This window comes from Pongo pygmaeus, chromosome 13, assembly GCF_028885625.2.
Source record: "Pongo pygmaeus isolate AG05252 chromosome 13, NHGRI_mPonPyg2-v2.0_pri, whole genome shotgun sequence".
In the NCBI taxonomy this organism is placed as follows: domain Eukaryota; kingdom Metazoa; phylum Chordata; class Mammalia; order Primates; family Hominidae; genus Pongo; species Pongo pygmaeus.
The window spans coordinates 86,963,905-86,979,635 of record NC_072386.2 but is presented as its reverse complement, the minus strand read 5'-3'; the positions used below and the strand labels follow the sequence as shown (position 1 = coordinate 86,979,635).

The 15,731-nt window shown below is 43.3% G+C and overlaps 1 protein-coding gene across 21 annotated transcripts in view; it reads left to right on the top strand.

Annotated features, from left to right (window-relative positions):
* CDC14B (cell division cycle 14B) overlaps positions 1-15,731 on the top strand; it is a 130,586-nt gene that overhangs the window by 92,943 nt on the left and 21,912 nt on the right. For 12 of the 21 annotated variants that reach the window (XM_054502912.2, XM_054502914.2, XM_054502910.2 and 9 more), the window contains exons 10-12: positions 6,101-6,239; positions 6,404-6,563; positions 7,222-7,319. In XM_054502912.2, the coding sequence (XP_054358887.1) occupies positions 6,101-6,239; positions 6,404-6,563; positions 7,222-7,319 (397 nt within the window). Of the gene's footprint in view, positions 1-3,182; positions 3,246-6,100; positions 6,240-6,403; positions 6,564-7,221; positions 7,320-14,065; positions 14,210-14,957; positions 15,418-15,482; positions 15,637-15,731 lie in introns of those variants that run through there. The other 9 variants (XM_063649720.1, XM_063649728.1, XM_063649726.1 and 6 more) reach the window with 5 other exon arrangements.

Here is a 15,731-nt window from a genome sequence, read left to right as displayed (position 1 = left end):
AAAACATTTTTGAGAAAAATTAAAGAAGATGTAATTAAATGTAATGACATCACATTTGTGCACTGGGTGACTTAATATTGTTAACATGTCAGTATTGCCCAAAGGGATATACAGATTCAATGCAAGCCTGTCAAAATTCCAACATTTCTTGCAAAAATAGAAAAATGATTCTGAAATTCATTTGGAATCTCAAGGGATGCCAAATAGCCAAAACAATCTTGAAAAAGAATAAAAAGGTTGGAGGACTCACTTCCTGGTTTCAAAACTTCATACAGGCTGGGCATGGTAGCTTAACACCTGTAATCCCAGTACTTTGGGAGGCTGAGACAGAAGGATTGCTTGAGCCCAGGAGTTTAAGACCACCCTGGACAACATGGCAAAACCCCATCTCTACTAAAAAATACAAAAATTAACTGGGTGTGGTGGTGTTTACCCGTAGTCCCAGCTACTCGGGAAGCTTAGATAGGAGGATCCCTTGAACCTGCGAGGTTGAGGCGGCAGTGAGCCATGATTGTGCCATTGCATTTCAGCCTGGGTGACATAGTGAGACCCTGTCTCAAAAAAAAAAAAAAGGCTTACTACAAAGCTACATCAATCAAGATTGTGTGGTACTGGCATAAAGACAGATATATATACCAGTGATAGAATAGAGAGCTCAGAAATAAATCCTTGTGTATATGGTCAAATGACGTTCAAGAAGGATACAGAAACCACTCAATGGGGAAAGGACAGTCTTTTCAACAAATGGTGCTGGGAAAACCTGATATCCACATGTAAAAGAATGAAATCGGGCCCTTACATAACACCATATACAAAAATTAAAATGGATCAAGGACCTAAGGGATTAACATCCAGAAGATATAGAGAAAACTCCTAAAAACAACAACAAAACCCAGTTCATAAATGGGAAAAGGACTTGAATACACCTTTCTCCAAAGATAAAAAATGGCCAGTAAGCACATGCAAAGTTCTCAGCATTTTTGACTTATAGGGAAAGTCAAATCACAACCACAGCGAAATACCACTTTATACCCATTGGGATGGCTGTTATCTAAAAGAACAAAAACATCACCACCAGAAAATTACAAGTGTGGAGTTGTGGAGAAATTAGAAGCCTTGTGTACTGCTAGTGGGAATATAAAACAATGCAGCTGCTATGGAAAATGGTGTGGCAGTTCCTGAAAAAATTAATGTCATTCAGCAGTTCCATCTCTGGTTATGTGCTGAGAAACAATTGACAGCAGGGATATGAACAGATATTTTTACACCCATGTTATAGCAGCAGCATTCTTCTTTTTCTTCTTCTTCTTTTTTTTTTTTTTGAGATGGCTTTCACTCTGCTTCCCAGACTAGAGTGCAGTGGTGCAATCTCAGCTCACTGCAACCTCTGCCGCCTGGGTTCAAGTGATTCTCCTGCCTCAGCCTCCAGAGTAGCTGGGATGACAGGCACGCTCCATGACATCCAGCTAATTTTTGTATTTTTAGTAGAAACAGGGTTTCGCCATGTTGGCCAGGCTGGTCTTGAACTGTTGGCTTCAAGTAGTCCGCCCGCCTTGGCCTCCCAAAGTTCTGAGATTACAGATGTGAGCCACCACGCCCGGCCAGCAGCATTACTCTGAATAGCCAAAAGGTGGAAGCAATCCACGTTTCCATCAGAGGAAGGCTAAAGAAATAGCTAAAGAAAATGTACTATATCATACAACAGAATATTATGCATCTTTAGAAATGAAGAAAATTCTGACACATGTACTGCCGCATGGATGAACCTTAAAGATATTAGACAAATTTAGGTTTGCCAGTCAGAAAAGGACAGATAGTGTATGAATCCAGTTGTATGAGATACTTGGGGTAAGAGAAAGTAGATTGGTGGTTGCCAGGGCTTGAGGGGAGGCAGGGATTGGTAATTATTGTTTAATGGGTCCAGAGTTGGCCGGGCACGGTGGCTCACGCCTGTAATCCCAGCGCTTTGGGAGGCCGAGGTGGGTGGATTACGAGGTCAGGAGATCAAGACCATCCTGGCTAACACGGTGAAACCCCATCTCTACTAAAAATACAAAAAATTAGCCGGGCGTGGTGGTGGGCGCCTGTAGTCCCAGTTACTCGGGAGTCTGAGGCAGGAGAATGGCGTGAACCTGGGAGGTGGAGCTTGCAGTGAGCCGAGATTGCGCATTGCACTCCAGCCTGGGCGACAGAGCAAGACTCCGTCTCAAAAAAAAAAAAGAAAAAAATGGGTCCAGAGTTTCTGTTTTGCAAGATGAAATATGTTCTGAAGATGGATGGTGGTAATGTTTGTACAACAATGTTAATGTACTTAATGCTACTGAGCTGTACACATGAAAAGTGGTTAAAATGATATTCAGAAACTGACACTAAGGAAATATAAGTTTCTGAATTAACCAATACCGAATTTTTTTGTTTTTATTTTTGTTTTTGAGACGGAGTCTTGCTCTGTCGCCCAGGCTGGAGTGCAGTGGCGCGATCTCGGCTCACTGCAACCTCTGCCTCCCAGGTTCACGCCATTCTCCTGCCTCAGCCTCCCCAGTAGCTGGGACTACAGGCGCCCGCCACCATGCCCGGCTAATTTTTTGTATTTTTAGTAGAGATGGGGTTTCACTGTGTTAGCCAGGATGGTCTCGATCTCTCGTGATCCACCCGCCTCGGCCTCCCAAAGTGCTGGGATTACAGGCGTGAGCCACCGCACCCGGCCCCAATACAGAATTTAAAATAACTGTCTTAAACATGTTCAGTGAGCTAAAAGAGAATTCAGACAACTAAATGAAATCAGGAAAATGATGCATGAAGAAAAATGGTAAATTTTATGTATATTTTACTCCAATTTTTAAACATAATTAAAACAAAAGCCAGCATCGCTTATTTCATTTTTTAATTATAAAAAGCAGTTGAAGTAATTCTTCAGCAAGGTCCTTTTGCACCCCAACCCCATCACACACCCGACATTTGGCAACCTGCAGAGACCTTTTTTGGGGGTTGGGTACTACAGGCATCTGGTGGGTAGAGATCAGGGATGCTGCTAAACATCCTACAGCGCACAGGACAGCTCCTCACTATAAATAATCATCCAGCCTCAAATGTTAGTACTGCTGAGGTTGAGATACCCTGAAATAGAATGATGACCAATTAAAAGCCTAGAGAGGATCTTATTTGATTGCATCTTTGTTTAGGGAAGAAAAATGATGACAGTATGAAAATTGGGCTGTACAGTGAAAATTGAGATTCATTAAGAGGTATGTTAATCTGCTGGGGCATATCACCAACTGGGTGGCTTAAACAACAGAAGTTAATTCTCTCACAGTTCTGGAGGCTAGAAGTCCAAGGTCAAGGCACTGGCAGGGCTGTTTTCTGGGGAGGCCTCTCTCCTCGGCTTGCAGTGCAGATGGCTGTCATCTCTGAGTCTTCTCATGGTTTGCACTTAACTCCTGCCGTCTTTCTTTTATTTTTTTGAGACGGAGTCTCGCTCTGTCTCCCAGGCTGGAGTAAACTGGTGCGATCTCAGCTCACTGCAAGCTCAGCCTCCTGGGTTCACGCCATTCTCCTGCCTCAGCCTCCCGAGTAGCTGGGACTACAGGTGCCTGCCACCACACCCGGCTAATTTTTTGTATTTTTTAGTAGAGACAGGGTTTCACTGTGTTAGACAGGATGGTCTCAATTTCCTGACGTCATGATCTGCCTGCCTCGGCCTCCCAAAGTGCTGGGATTACAGGCATGAGCCGCTGCACTCAGCCTATCTCTTTCTTTTCTTAGAAGTACATCAGTCCTATTGGATTAGGGCCACACTCTGTGACCTTATTTATTTCCGTAAAGGCCTTATCTGCAAATACAGTTGTATTGGGAGTTAGAACAATATATGGATTTGGGTTAGAGGGGACACAATTCAGTTCATTATATTCTGCCCTCTGGGCCCCCTCAAATTTATGTCCCTTCACTTCAAAAATACATTCACCCCATCTCAACAGCTCTGAACATCTCAATTCATTCCGGCATCAACTCCAAGTTCAGAGTCTCATCTAAATGGCATCCAACTCAAGTATAGGGGAGACTTGAGGTATGATCCATCCTGAGGCATAATTCCTCCCAGCTGTGATGGGATGGTACAGGCACGAGATAGACATTCCCATTCCAAAAGGGAGAAACCAGAAGAAAGAGCTTCTAAGCAAGTCCAAAACCTAGCCAGGCAAATCCCATTACATCTTAAGGCTAGAGAATCATCCTCTTTGGCTCCATGCTCTGCCCTCCAGGCCCTCTAGGGTGGTGGCTTTGCCCCTGAGGGCTGTGGTCAGAGGCAGTTGGGTTTGCTGTAACTAATAGAGGTGGCCCTACCCTGTGAAATCAAGGAGTAGGCAGGCCTGCCCTGAGCTTATATACTCTGTGTCTTGGTGGCAGTGGCAGCACTGGGGGTCTCTAAATTGCCCTTGGGATCATCCTTCCTTTTCTTGAAGGACAAAGAATGTTTGCATCCAGGTAGCTCTGCTGTCAGAAGTCCAAAAGCCTTACTTTATTTTATTCCATGTCCATCCCCTTTAGTGCAAGCTGCAATGTCTCTGCTGGTATAATCCCATCTCTTGTCCTTGCTTCTGCTGAGATGGCTGATTAAGTCTAGGTAATCTCTTTAGAGGGGGAGTGCCCAGCCACACCCTTGATTTTTCTCTCTGTAACACTCTTATTTTTGCAATATGGATAGCCTGAGAATTTTCTGACTCTAGTTCCTGATTCCCTGTTGCTTAACAATTTCTTCTTTAATTCGTCTTTTTCCTTTTGCATTTTACAGTAACCAGTAAGGAGAAACCAGGTTGTATCTTCAACACTTTCCTTACAAATTTCCTCTGCTAAATATCCAAGGTTGTCTCTCACAAAGCCACTTCTCCATTTCTATGTAGTTGTTACAGTGACCCCCATCTCATGATCCAAATCTGTATTGAGGGTTCTCCAGAAAAACAACCAGTAGGATTTTTTTTATATGTAGGAGATTTATTAAAAGGAATTGGCTCAGGCAAGTATGGATTCTGGTGAGTCCAAAATATGCAGTGTGGGCCAGCAGCCTGGAAACATGGGAGAGCTGATGGTGCAGATGAAAGCCAAAGGCAGTCTCTTGCTCAGGAAAGTCAGGGTTTTTGTTCTGCCCAGGTTTTCAGCTAATTGGATGGGGCCCATCCACATTATGGAGGGAACTGTGCTTACTGAAAGCTCACCAACTTAAATGTTAATCTCCAAAGATTCATTCCAGATTGACACATAAAATTAACCATCACTGGAGGTAATGATAATAGTCTAGATAAGACAGGCCAGCACCAATAGAGGTTTAAAAAAATCTGAGTGAAAACGGGTATAACAGACCAGAAAATATAACTGGATGTGGGAGTAAGTGCAAAATTACAAGCCTTTGTTTTTGCAAAGATGGTGGTACCATTTTTCTAAAATGCCCAGGGCAGAAGATACTGCACTTACTGAGAATCATTGCTCAGAAAGTGATTCTCCACCTCGGCTACACATAGAATCATCTGGAAGATTTTAGGAATCTCTGTGTCCAAGCTATGCTGCATACCAGTTAAATCTAAATTCTTGGCATAAGGCCAGGCATGGTGGCCCAAGTATATAATACCAGCATTTTAGGAGGCCAAGGCAGGCGGATCACCTGAGGTGAGGTGAGTTTGAGACCAGCTTCGCCAACATGGTGAAGCCCCGTCTCTACTGAAAATACAGACATTAGCCGGGAGTGGTGGCACATGGCTGTAAATCCCAGCTACTCGGGAGGCTGAGGTAGGAGAATTGCTTGAGCCTGGGAGGTGAAGGTTGCAGTGAGCTGAGATCGCATCATTGCACTCCACCCTGCTGGGCGACAGAGCGAGACTCCGTCTCAAAAATAAATAAATAAATGAAACAAATAATAAATACATTCTGGATGTGAGACCGGGCATCAGTATTTAAAAACCTCTCTAGGTGATTCCAGAGTGTAACCAGCCTTGAGAACCACTATTGAAAGAAGCAGAGTCATGAGAAGCCTTTTAAAAAAATTCTGCCTGCCCAACAAAATCCTGGAGTACATCAGCCCAAGTTTCATTTCTGTGCTTCTTTCTTTTCCTAGCTGGCCTTGGTCGCACGGGCACTCTGATAGCCTGCTACATCATGAAGCATTACAGGATGACAGCAGCCGAGACCATTGCGTGGGTCAGGATCTGCAGACCTGGCTCGGTGATTGGGCCTCAGCAGCAGTTTTTGGTGATGTAAGTAGTAGCCTACGTCTGTAGTTCCCAGGGAACACGTGCGGTTGGAATCTGATTGGGAGTGGAATTTCCTTTAGTTTCCAATAACAACAGATAGTCTGGTAGGAAGAAGTTGTTCATGTATCTTTCTGGAAAGCTCTTTTGATTTTATTTAAATGCTCTAGGAAGCAAACAAACCTCTGGCTGGAAGGAGACTATTTTCGTCAGAAGTTAAAGGGTCAGGAGAATGGACAACACAGAGCAGCCTTCTCCAAACTTCTCTCTGGCGTTGATGACATTTCCATAAATGGGGTCGAGAATCAAGATCAGCAAGAACCCGAACCGGTAATCAAGCCATTTTTGTTGCGATGTTGTTACTGCTTTAACTGCTATTGAGACCCTGTCAGGGTATGGAGAAAACCGTAGGTAAAATAATAAAGCAGCTCTTGGATGATTGTCAGTTTTTTATATTTATAACCCTCTCTAGGCACTTTTTACCCAAAATAGTGGAAACAAGGTTGTGTGTCCATAAAACTATGTTTTACTCACTCAGCAGGTGCATAAAAGGCTGTGAAGTGAGCTCTTCAGCCAGATCTACCCCTGCCCCTCACCCCTTTTTGCCATTTCACAACAGCTGATTTAGGAAAGCAATCATTCTCAAATGGAGAGCTTTTAACAAATCAAAGGCTTAGGGGGTAGCAGTACTACATTAAGTGGTAGTAAGTACACTGAGAGATTTTAAAAAGAGCGTTTTCAAACTTGAAAGCCCATTAACCCTTTTCACTGTTGATGTGTTTTCTAACAAGAGTGCTGCTGGGTTGTCTCTGAAAGTCAACTTTGGCTGTCTTAAAATGTCACCTGAAGCTTGATTGTGAAAGGGAAAAATATTTTAGAGCTCGCAGAAACTTGGACTGTCTATGTTCATGTGGATAAATTGCTGCTCTGCTGTACTGCATTAATAAGTGCAACTTAAATCATTAGCTCAGTTTTTTTACTTACACAGTACAGTGATGATGACGAAATCAATGGAGTGACACAAGGTGATAGACTTCGGGCCTTGAAAAGCAGAAGACAATCCAAAACAAACGCTATTCCTCTCACGTGAGTCTGGGTTCCTTTGTTGTGGTTGATGTTTCTTCATATGGGTGTGGGGTCCTTGTTGAGGGTTTTTCCTGTACATTTTTCTCTATAGTTGCAAGCCCATGATGCCACTTTGAAATGCTTGCCTATGTTATTTAAAACCTAGGGGTGCTGGCCTTGGAAGCTCTCAGCCGCTCCTTGTTTACCTTGGTCCTCATGAGCCTTTATGGGTGGGAAGGCGACATCAGGGATACTTTTTCTCCATGAATAGTCAGCATGGGGCATCCTCAGGAGTGCGACACCAGATGTAAAGCCCAGGATGCCAGACTTGTCCATAGTTACTAAAGTGGTGTATTTCTTTACATTCTCCATGTTGCAGGTCATTTGTTTTGATAAGCATGACATGATGGCTTAATGACATTATGTTGTTTTGGTGCAACAATGAACTGGTCTAAACTATATTTTGGGTTTTTTGTTTGTTTCTTTGGAGAATGATTTTCTAATTATAGAGGAAGTTTGTTTCTTTGGGGAATGATTTTCTAATTACAGAGGAAGATTTAGCCTGAGAATAGGAAATGTTGTAGTTACTGAGTGTATGTATGTCCATGTGTACATTCTTGTGAATGTGTGTTAGTTGGGATTCAACCTGATGGAGCATCCAAGATTGTTAGAAAAATATGCAGAAGCAAAGTACATGACCATGGTATTTTTTGTAGGCTGTTCTTTAGTAAATGCTCCCACTTGTTGCCATTGGATTTCTTCCTTCTAGTTACTTCCTTTTTCATTGTGGGGCACCAGATTTCCAACCTTCTTTTTTGCGGGGAGGGAGTGTGATGGACATAGATCATTTATTCAGTAAGCATCTTGTAATATGGTAAGGAAGTATGATATAATAAACCATTTATATTGGTAGAGAACAGGTTTTCTTTTTAATTAAAAGTAATTCCTCACTAGTACCTCGTCATAAAAATTCTGAAGTAGAATTACACCTGAGGCATGTGTCATTATGGGTTGCTCCCCTGGGAGGTTCTTCTTAAAAGACTCAGGGCAAAGAATTGAGTTTTACAATATGCAGTGTTATGTGAATGAATGTAGGGCATCCATTTTGATTATAGGCGTTTATTAAGCATTTCTTTTGCAGCTTAGTGGTACTTCAGTCAACTATACTGCTTTAAAAATGGTGCCTTTTGGCCAGGCGTGGTGGCTCATGCCTGTAATCCCAGCACTTTGGGAGGCCAAGGTGGGCAGATCACCTGAGGTCAGGAGTTCAAGACCAGCCTGGCCAACATGGTGAAACTCCGTCTCTACAAAAATACAAAAATTAGCCGGGCATGATGGTGGGTGCTGTAGGCATTATAGGATCCCAGCTACTCGGGAGGCTGAGGCAGGAGGATCGCTTGAACCCAGGAAGTGGAGATTGCATTGAGCCGAGATCGCACCATTGCACTCCAGCCTGGGTGACAGAATGAGACTCTATCTCAAAACAAACAAACAAACAAACAAAAATAGTGCCTTTGTATAATTTACTTAACTCCAAATGCCATTTTGTTTTTAATTTCCTTATTAAAAATCTTCACCTAAGGCCTTAATGGTTTTTCTTTGGAAGTATTATGGTGGCTCCAGGTAATCATCCAGATACTAATTCTGGATGTGGTGGAGGAGGCAGGCAGCACCCTCGAGCAGTGCTTCTCAGACTTCAGTGTGCAGGAGGCACCCGGGCGCTTGTTGAAATATGGGTTATGATTGGTGGGGTGGGGGTAGGGCCCAAGATTTCACATTTCTAGCCGAGGCTGCTGGTCCAGGGACCACACATTGAATTGCAAGCCCTAGGAAACTGATGCTTTTGTGGGTTGATTTTAGCTGTGTCTGGGATTTTTTTGTTTTGTTTTTCAAAATCAGCATCATCAGTTTATGTTTTAATATTTTGTTGCCTGTTATTCAAAAGTCAAGTTGAGAGTCGGGGGATACAAATCCTGCTTAGTCAAAAGTTTTTGTTAAATAGGAAATTTCCTTTAGTCACCCTCTGAATCTGCTACTCTCATTAACATGAGTTCAAATCTAGCTGGGTGTGGTTGTGCACACCTGTAGACCAGGCTATGCGGGAGGCTGAGGCGAGAGAACCACTTGAGCCCGAGTCTGAGGCTGCGTTGAGCCACGATCACTGCATCCAGCCTGGGTGACAGAGTGAGACCCTGTCTAAATAAATAAGTAAAATCAAGTACAATGGTAAAAGTTAAAAAACAAAGAGGTAGCTCAGGATTCCTTTGGGTAATATCCCAAAAACAATATATATAAGTAGCCCCACATAACACAAATAACAAAGTTTTAGGCCACACTTTTAAAGAAGAAAGTGAAATGCTAGTTTTTCTAAGCTCTGAGTTATGTGTATAGACCCCAGGGGATTTTTGATGAGTCTCAGCAAATCTTCCTCCTCCCTTACAACATTTTGCTTATCCCCGTCTCTGCTTTTTCAAACCCTCTCTGCTATTATTTGCAGTTTTTTGGCCCTAGAAAAGATCAATTGAAGGTTTTCTTTCTTTCCCTCTTGTGTCTTTGTTGTTATTTTAGGAATAGAAGTCCCTGAGGGACTGTTCTCAGCAATGGCTTGGGTTGAAAACTACAAAATCAATTTCTTCATCCCAGTTTGACTCATTAATTTCTGTGAGCAAGTTATTTTGCTTTAGCATTGGCACTTAGCGTTATGAAAATACAGTACATGCAAGAAGGAAAGTTAGTGAGAAATACACAAGTACTAGTGATTCTTAGGAGAAAGTTATAGTACATAAAATATTATTCCAATGATTGGTTTCTCTTTTTTTTTTTTTTAAGACAAGAGTCTTGCTCTGTTGGCCAGGCTGGAGTGCAGTGGTGTGCCCTCGGCTCACTGCAACCTCCGCCTCCCGGGTTCAAGTGATTCTGCTGCCTGAGCCTCCAGAGTATCTGAGATTACGCAGCACCACACCGAGCTAATTTTTTGTATTTTTAGTAGAGACAAGGTTTCACCATGTTGACCAGGCTGGTCTCGAAATCCTGACCTCAAGTGGTACACCCGTCTCAGCCTCCCAAAGTGCTAGGATTACAGGCATGAGCCACCGGCGCCTGGCCGGTTTCTCTTATAAATGGTCAGTTTTGGGGGAGAGTTTAAGTTTTTATTGATTATAAAATGGCCATTTGCTCAGCCTGTCTGATCCTGACTACAATGATGACAGTAAACCATGTGGCACCATGACATTGAGCTGATCTTCAGGACGTGATGACAAGTATATTGTCTGTGCTAAAATGGATTTGGTAGATTTCATAACTTGAGCCATGAGGCCTGTCGTTCTGCATACTGATGGTTTTGGTAGGTTTGGAGATGGGTGTATCTGTTAGCAATGGAAAATAATTCTTTTTTTATTTTTTATTTTTTATTTTGAGACAGAGTCTTGCTCTGTCGCCCAGGCTGGAGTAAAGTGGCGCGATCTCGGCTCACTGCAAGCTCTGCCTCCTGGGATCATGCCATTCTCCTGCCTCAGCCTCCCGAGTAGCTGGGAATACAGGCGCCCACAACCACTCCCAGCTAAATTTTTCTATTTTTAGTAGAGACAGGGTTTCACTGTGTTAGCCAGGATGGTCTCGATCTCCTGACCTCATGATCTGTCCACCTTGGCCTCCCAAAGTGCTGGGATTACAGGTGTGAACCACTGCGCCCGGCCGGAAAATAATTCTTAAGCCATGAGGTTTACTAGAGGAAAAAGTAACCGTCTATAACGCTGACACTTGGACATTCAGGCCATTCTGCCTTTAAGGAACTGAAAGTGAAGGCTGGGATCGGTAGAGAGTTCTCTAGGGCTCCCAGGCCATTTATTCATTCCATGTAAATATTCACCCCTGTGATCTTTATATATATTAGTAGCTTGTTTTTTTGTGGGAAGATTAAATAAGATGGTGTGGGTATAACTTGTGGGGTAAGGTTAGGCTGTATTTCAAGTTCACCCTTTAGTCTAATCCCTTTCCACAATATAGGATGCCTGGCATGTAATTTTTTTTTTCCCCGAGACAGTCTTGCTTTGTCACCCAGGCTGGAGTATGGTGGCGTAATCTTGGCTCACTGCAACCTCCACCTTCTGGGTTCAAGTGATTCTCCTGCCTCAGCCTCCTGAGTAGCTGGGAATACAGGCACACGCCACCACGCCTCGCTAATTTTTGTATTTTTAGTAGAGATGGGGTTTCACCATGTTGGCCAGGCTGGTCTCGAACGTTGACCTCGTGTTCTGCCCGCCTCAGCCTCCTAAAGTGCTGGGATTACAGATGTGAGCCACTGCGCCCGGCCTGACATGTAATTTTTAATGATGACAGTGATGAGATCAACAATAAAAATGACATGATAAGCCAAATCAGTCATTTCCAAATTGATCAGCAGTACTCTGCACACAGCAGATGCTCAGTAGAGGCTTTAATATTTGGTCACAGATTTATCCAAGTGACCATTTGGAAGTGTAGTCATTGGAAGGAGCTTCTGCCCTTCCAAATGGGAGGAGGTTTCCTTCCTTGCTGCTAGAACCCAGACCAATGGATTAAGAAACACCAAGCTGAGGCTGGACACAGTGGCTCATGCCTGTAATCCCAGTGCTTTGGGAGTTCAAGGCAGCAGGATCACTTGAGCCCAAGAGTTCGAGACCAGCCTGGCCAACATAGTGAGATTCTGTCTCTACAAAAAAAATTAAAAAAAAAAAAAAAAACTGGGCATGGTGGCATGGACAGGTAGTCTCAGCTGCTACTCAGGAGGCTGATGTGGGAGGATTGCTTGTGCCTAGGAGTTGGAGGTTACAGTGAACTATGATAACACCACTGCACTCCAGCCTGGGCGACAGAGCAAGACCCCTGTTTTTCTTTCTTCTTTTTTTTTTGAGATGGAGTCTTGCTCTGTCGCCCAGGCTAGAGTGCAGTGGTGCAATCTCAGCTCACTGCAAGCTCCGCCTCCCGGGTTCACGCCATTCTCCTGCCTCAGCCTCCCGAGTAGCTGGGACTACAGGCGCCTGCCACCATACCCGGCTAATTTTTTGTATTTTTAGTAGAGACGGGGTTTCACCATGTTAGCCAGGATGGTCTTGATCTCCTGACCTCGTGATCCGCCCGCCTCGGCCTCCCAAAGTGCTGGGATTACAGGTGTGAGCCACCGCGCCCGGCCTTTTTTTTTTTTTTTTTATTTTTTATTTTTCGAGACAGAGTCTCGCTCTGTCGGCCAGGCTGGAGTGCAGTGGCATGATCTCGGCTCACTGCAACCTCCGCCTCCCGAGCTCAAGCAATTCTCCCTGCCCCAGCTTCCCGAGTAGCTGGGATTACAGGCATATGCCACCACGTCCAGCTAATTTTTGTGTTTTTTTAGTAGAGACAGAGTTTCACCATGTTGGCCAGGCTGGTCTCGAACTCCTGACCTCAGGTGATCCACCTGCCTCAGCCTCCCAAAGTGCTGGGATTACAGGCATGAGCCACTGCACCCGGCCAACCCGTTTCTTAAAAATGAAAAAAAGGCAGGGTGAGGTCGGGAGTCTGAGACCAGCCTAACCAACATGGAGAAACCCCGTCTGTACTAAAAATGCAAAATCAACTGGGCATGGTGGCACATGCCTGTAATCCCAGTTGCTTGGGAGGCTGAGGCAGGAGAATTGCTTGAACCCGGGAGGCGGAGGTTGCAGTGAGCCAAGATCACACCACTGCACTCCAGCCTGGGCGACAAGAGTAAAACTCCATCTCAAAAAAAATTAAATAAATAAATAATAAAATAGAGCTCAGGTGCGGTGGCTCACGCCTGTAATCCCAGCATTTTGGGATGCTGAGGCAGGCGGATCACCTGAGATCAGGAGTTTGAGACCAGCCTGGCCAACGTGGTGAAACCCTGTATTAAAAATACAGTACTTAGCCGGGTGTGGTGATGTGCGCCTCTAATCCCAACTACTCAGGAGGCTGCAGTGGGAGAATTGCTTGAACCTGGGAGGCAGAGGTTGCAGTGAGCCAAAATCACGCCATTGCACTCTGGGCTGTGTGACAGAGCAAGACTCCATCTCAAAAAATTATAATAATTAAAAAATAAAAAATAAGAAAGAAACACCAAGCTGAAAGCCAACTAGTATGAGGAAAATGAGTGTGGAAAACAACTAAGAAAAGTCTATAGTATGCATACCTAAGTGAAATTTTGCTAATTTTGTGTTGCCCTGGGTTAAATGTGAACCATATTATAAAAATGTGCCATTCCCTTAGCTTCCTGGGATGGCTCAGGAGTTAGTAACTCCCTTGAAGTGAGATCAGTTCTGCTGTGTTACGTTCATTTTTAATTGTGCCTCCTGTGATTTTGTTAACTAGTCTGGGGTTTTGTGTTTTTGTTTGTTTGTTTGTTTGTTTGTTTGTTTTTGGTTATCTGGTTTTGCCTCCTTTGCCCCTTGTGGTTTGGTTTAGTTTTCTGTGTGTGCACATCTTCTGCTTTTTGAAGAACCTCAATCATTTATCTGTGACTGATTTCAGTATCATAAAGTTAAATTAATATGGGGTAGTTATCTAACTAGTGACTGAGTCCCAAAGTATGAAACCTGTTTAAACACAGCATTTTTTTCTTCAACATAAAATGGCAAAACTCCATCCTTGTTGACCGCCCCTTTGTATCCCTGTTGCTGTTGGCTGGGCTTTTAGGGTGTCTAAAATTCACATATGGCTTGATTGATTGATGATTGCGTAATTTATTTTGGCTTCCCAATTTGAACATCTGTTCTTTCCCCTTCACCCCTTTCCAGATGTCCCCTAGCTGTGCTGACCTCTGCACTGTGTAGTGTTGTCATCTGGTGGATTGTTTGTGACTACATTCTTCCCATCCTGCTATTCTGTCTCGATGGTTTCAGAACACAGTAGCCATCAGGACCCCCTGACAGATAGCTGCTGTAAGTGTCCCGTTCTGTTTCTCTGCCGTTGCTTACTTCTGGTGCCTAGTGTGGTTCCCACAATGCATGTTTTTCTCCTTGTCAGCTCCTAGCTTTGTTGGTTTGCCTGTTTTCAAAGGTTCTTTTTCTGAATCTTTTCAATTAATGGGATGGTGGTGGGGAGGGAAGGTGGGCTTCACTGTTCCTCTCATAGAAAGGATATTGAAAGTAACATATGTTGTTTTAAAGTTATGCTTATCCTTAACAGATATTTCAAAATAGCAGTTGATAAATAAAGACACTGAAACAGTTTTTCTTTACTGAAACAGTTTTTCTTCCCTATCAAAAGTAGTTAGCTTAGGATAATTGGGGTGGTTTTATTTTCGTCAGTTGGCTATACAATTTCCCTCTAGTTTTCTGTATCTTGAGTATGTCCTTCCCAATCTAGCAAAGAAGCATTTTTCCCACTGATCTACTTTCATTAAATATGTGATTTTGTAGCCTCGAAATCTGCCATTATACAGCAGCTCTCTCATAAGTCTTCTCTCTTTAGTGTGCAGAATTTCCTGCTCTGTCTCATTTTCCTCCTCCCCTTTAGGGAATACAGTAAGTACAGTGTGTAGCACTTGATGCTAAATGAAAGTAGGAGGTCGCCTGTTTAAGTTAGTGCATTTCCATATGATGGTCATTGTTCCCGCTTTTCTCCTTGCCCGGACATAGCCAGAATGCCTTTAATAGGCTAATAGCAGCAAATTTGTATTCTCTTGAGATCTTTCATCTTTGAAATGAAGACCTTAACAGCGAAGAGGCTTTATTTCTGCAGAAGAATGTGCAAGAGGCCCACTTGTGGAACAGCATGTTGAAGACCCCCAGAAGGCGGGTGTGTCCGTGTCACGGGGTCCACCACCACCCTCCTGTGTCTGAGCTGCGTTCTTCCTTCTCTGAAGCTTTTTCCTTAACTCATATTTTAAGAATTTCTTCTCTTGTCTCCTCTTGGACTTGGAAGTTATGAAAGAATGCAAAAGTTCCTTGCAAGATCTCTTCCAAAGAAAAATTCCATTGCAACCAACTCTGGTACTTTGTGGTTTCATTGAGTATTTTCACATAGCTGAGAAAGATTTAAAAATCAAGCTGATTTCATTCTTCAGAATTAGGCAAAACCTGCTTAACTTGCTCCTATTTATGGCATTTTCTTGAATATCTTACAAATAAAAGCTTATTGTCGCGCATTCAGACCTGCTGTATTTCTGAGATAGATTAACCTTTTGGGTGTTTTCTTCTTTACTTCTCTTAGTCAACTACGATTGCCACATATTCTGACTCAAGAGCATCATGCACTACATAGAGTTATTCTTCTCAAACTGTTCCAAGTGGCAAAGATGTTCTGAATGGGTGGAGCAGTTGCAAAAAATACTTAGGCACTTTGTGGTTGAATGATCATTCCCAGGGTAAGTTTAAACATGGTCTCTATCAGGCTCTTTTCTTTTCAGTATTCCATGTAAACTATACCTTTTGTTGTTATTGGTAATGACGTTTGCCATCG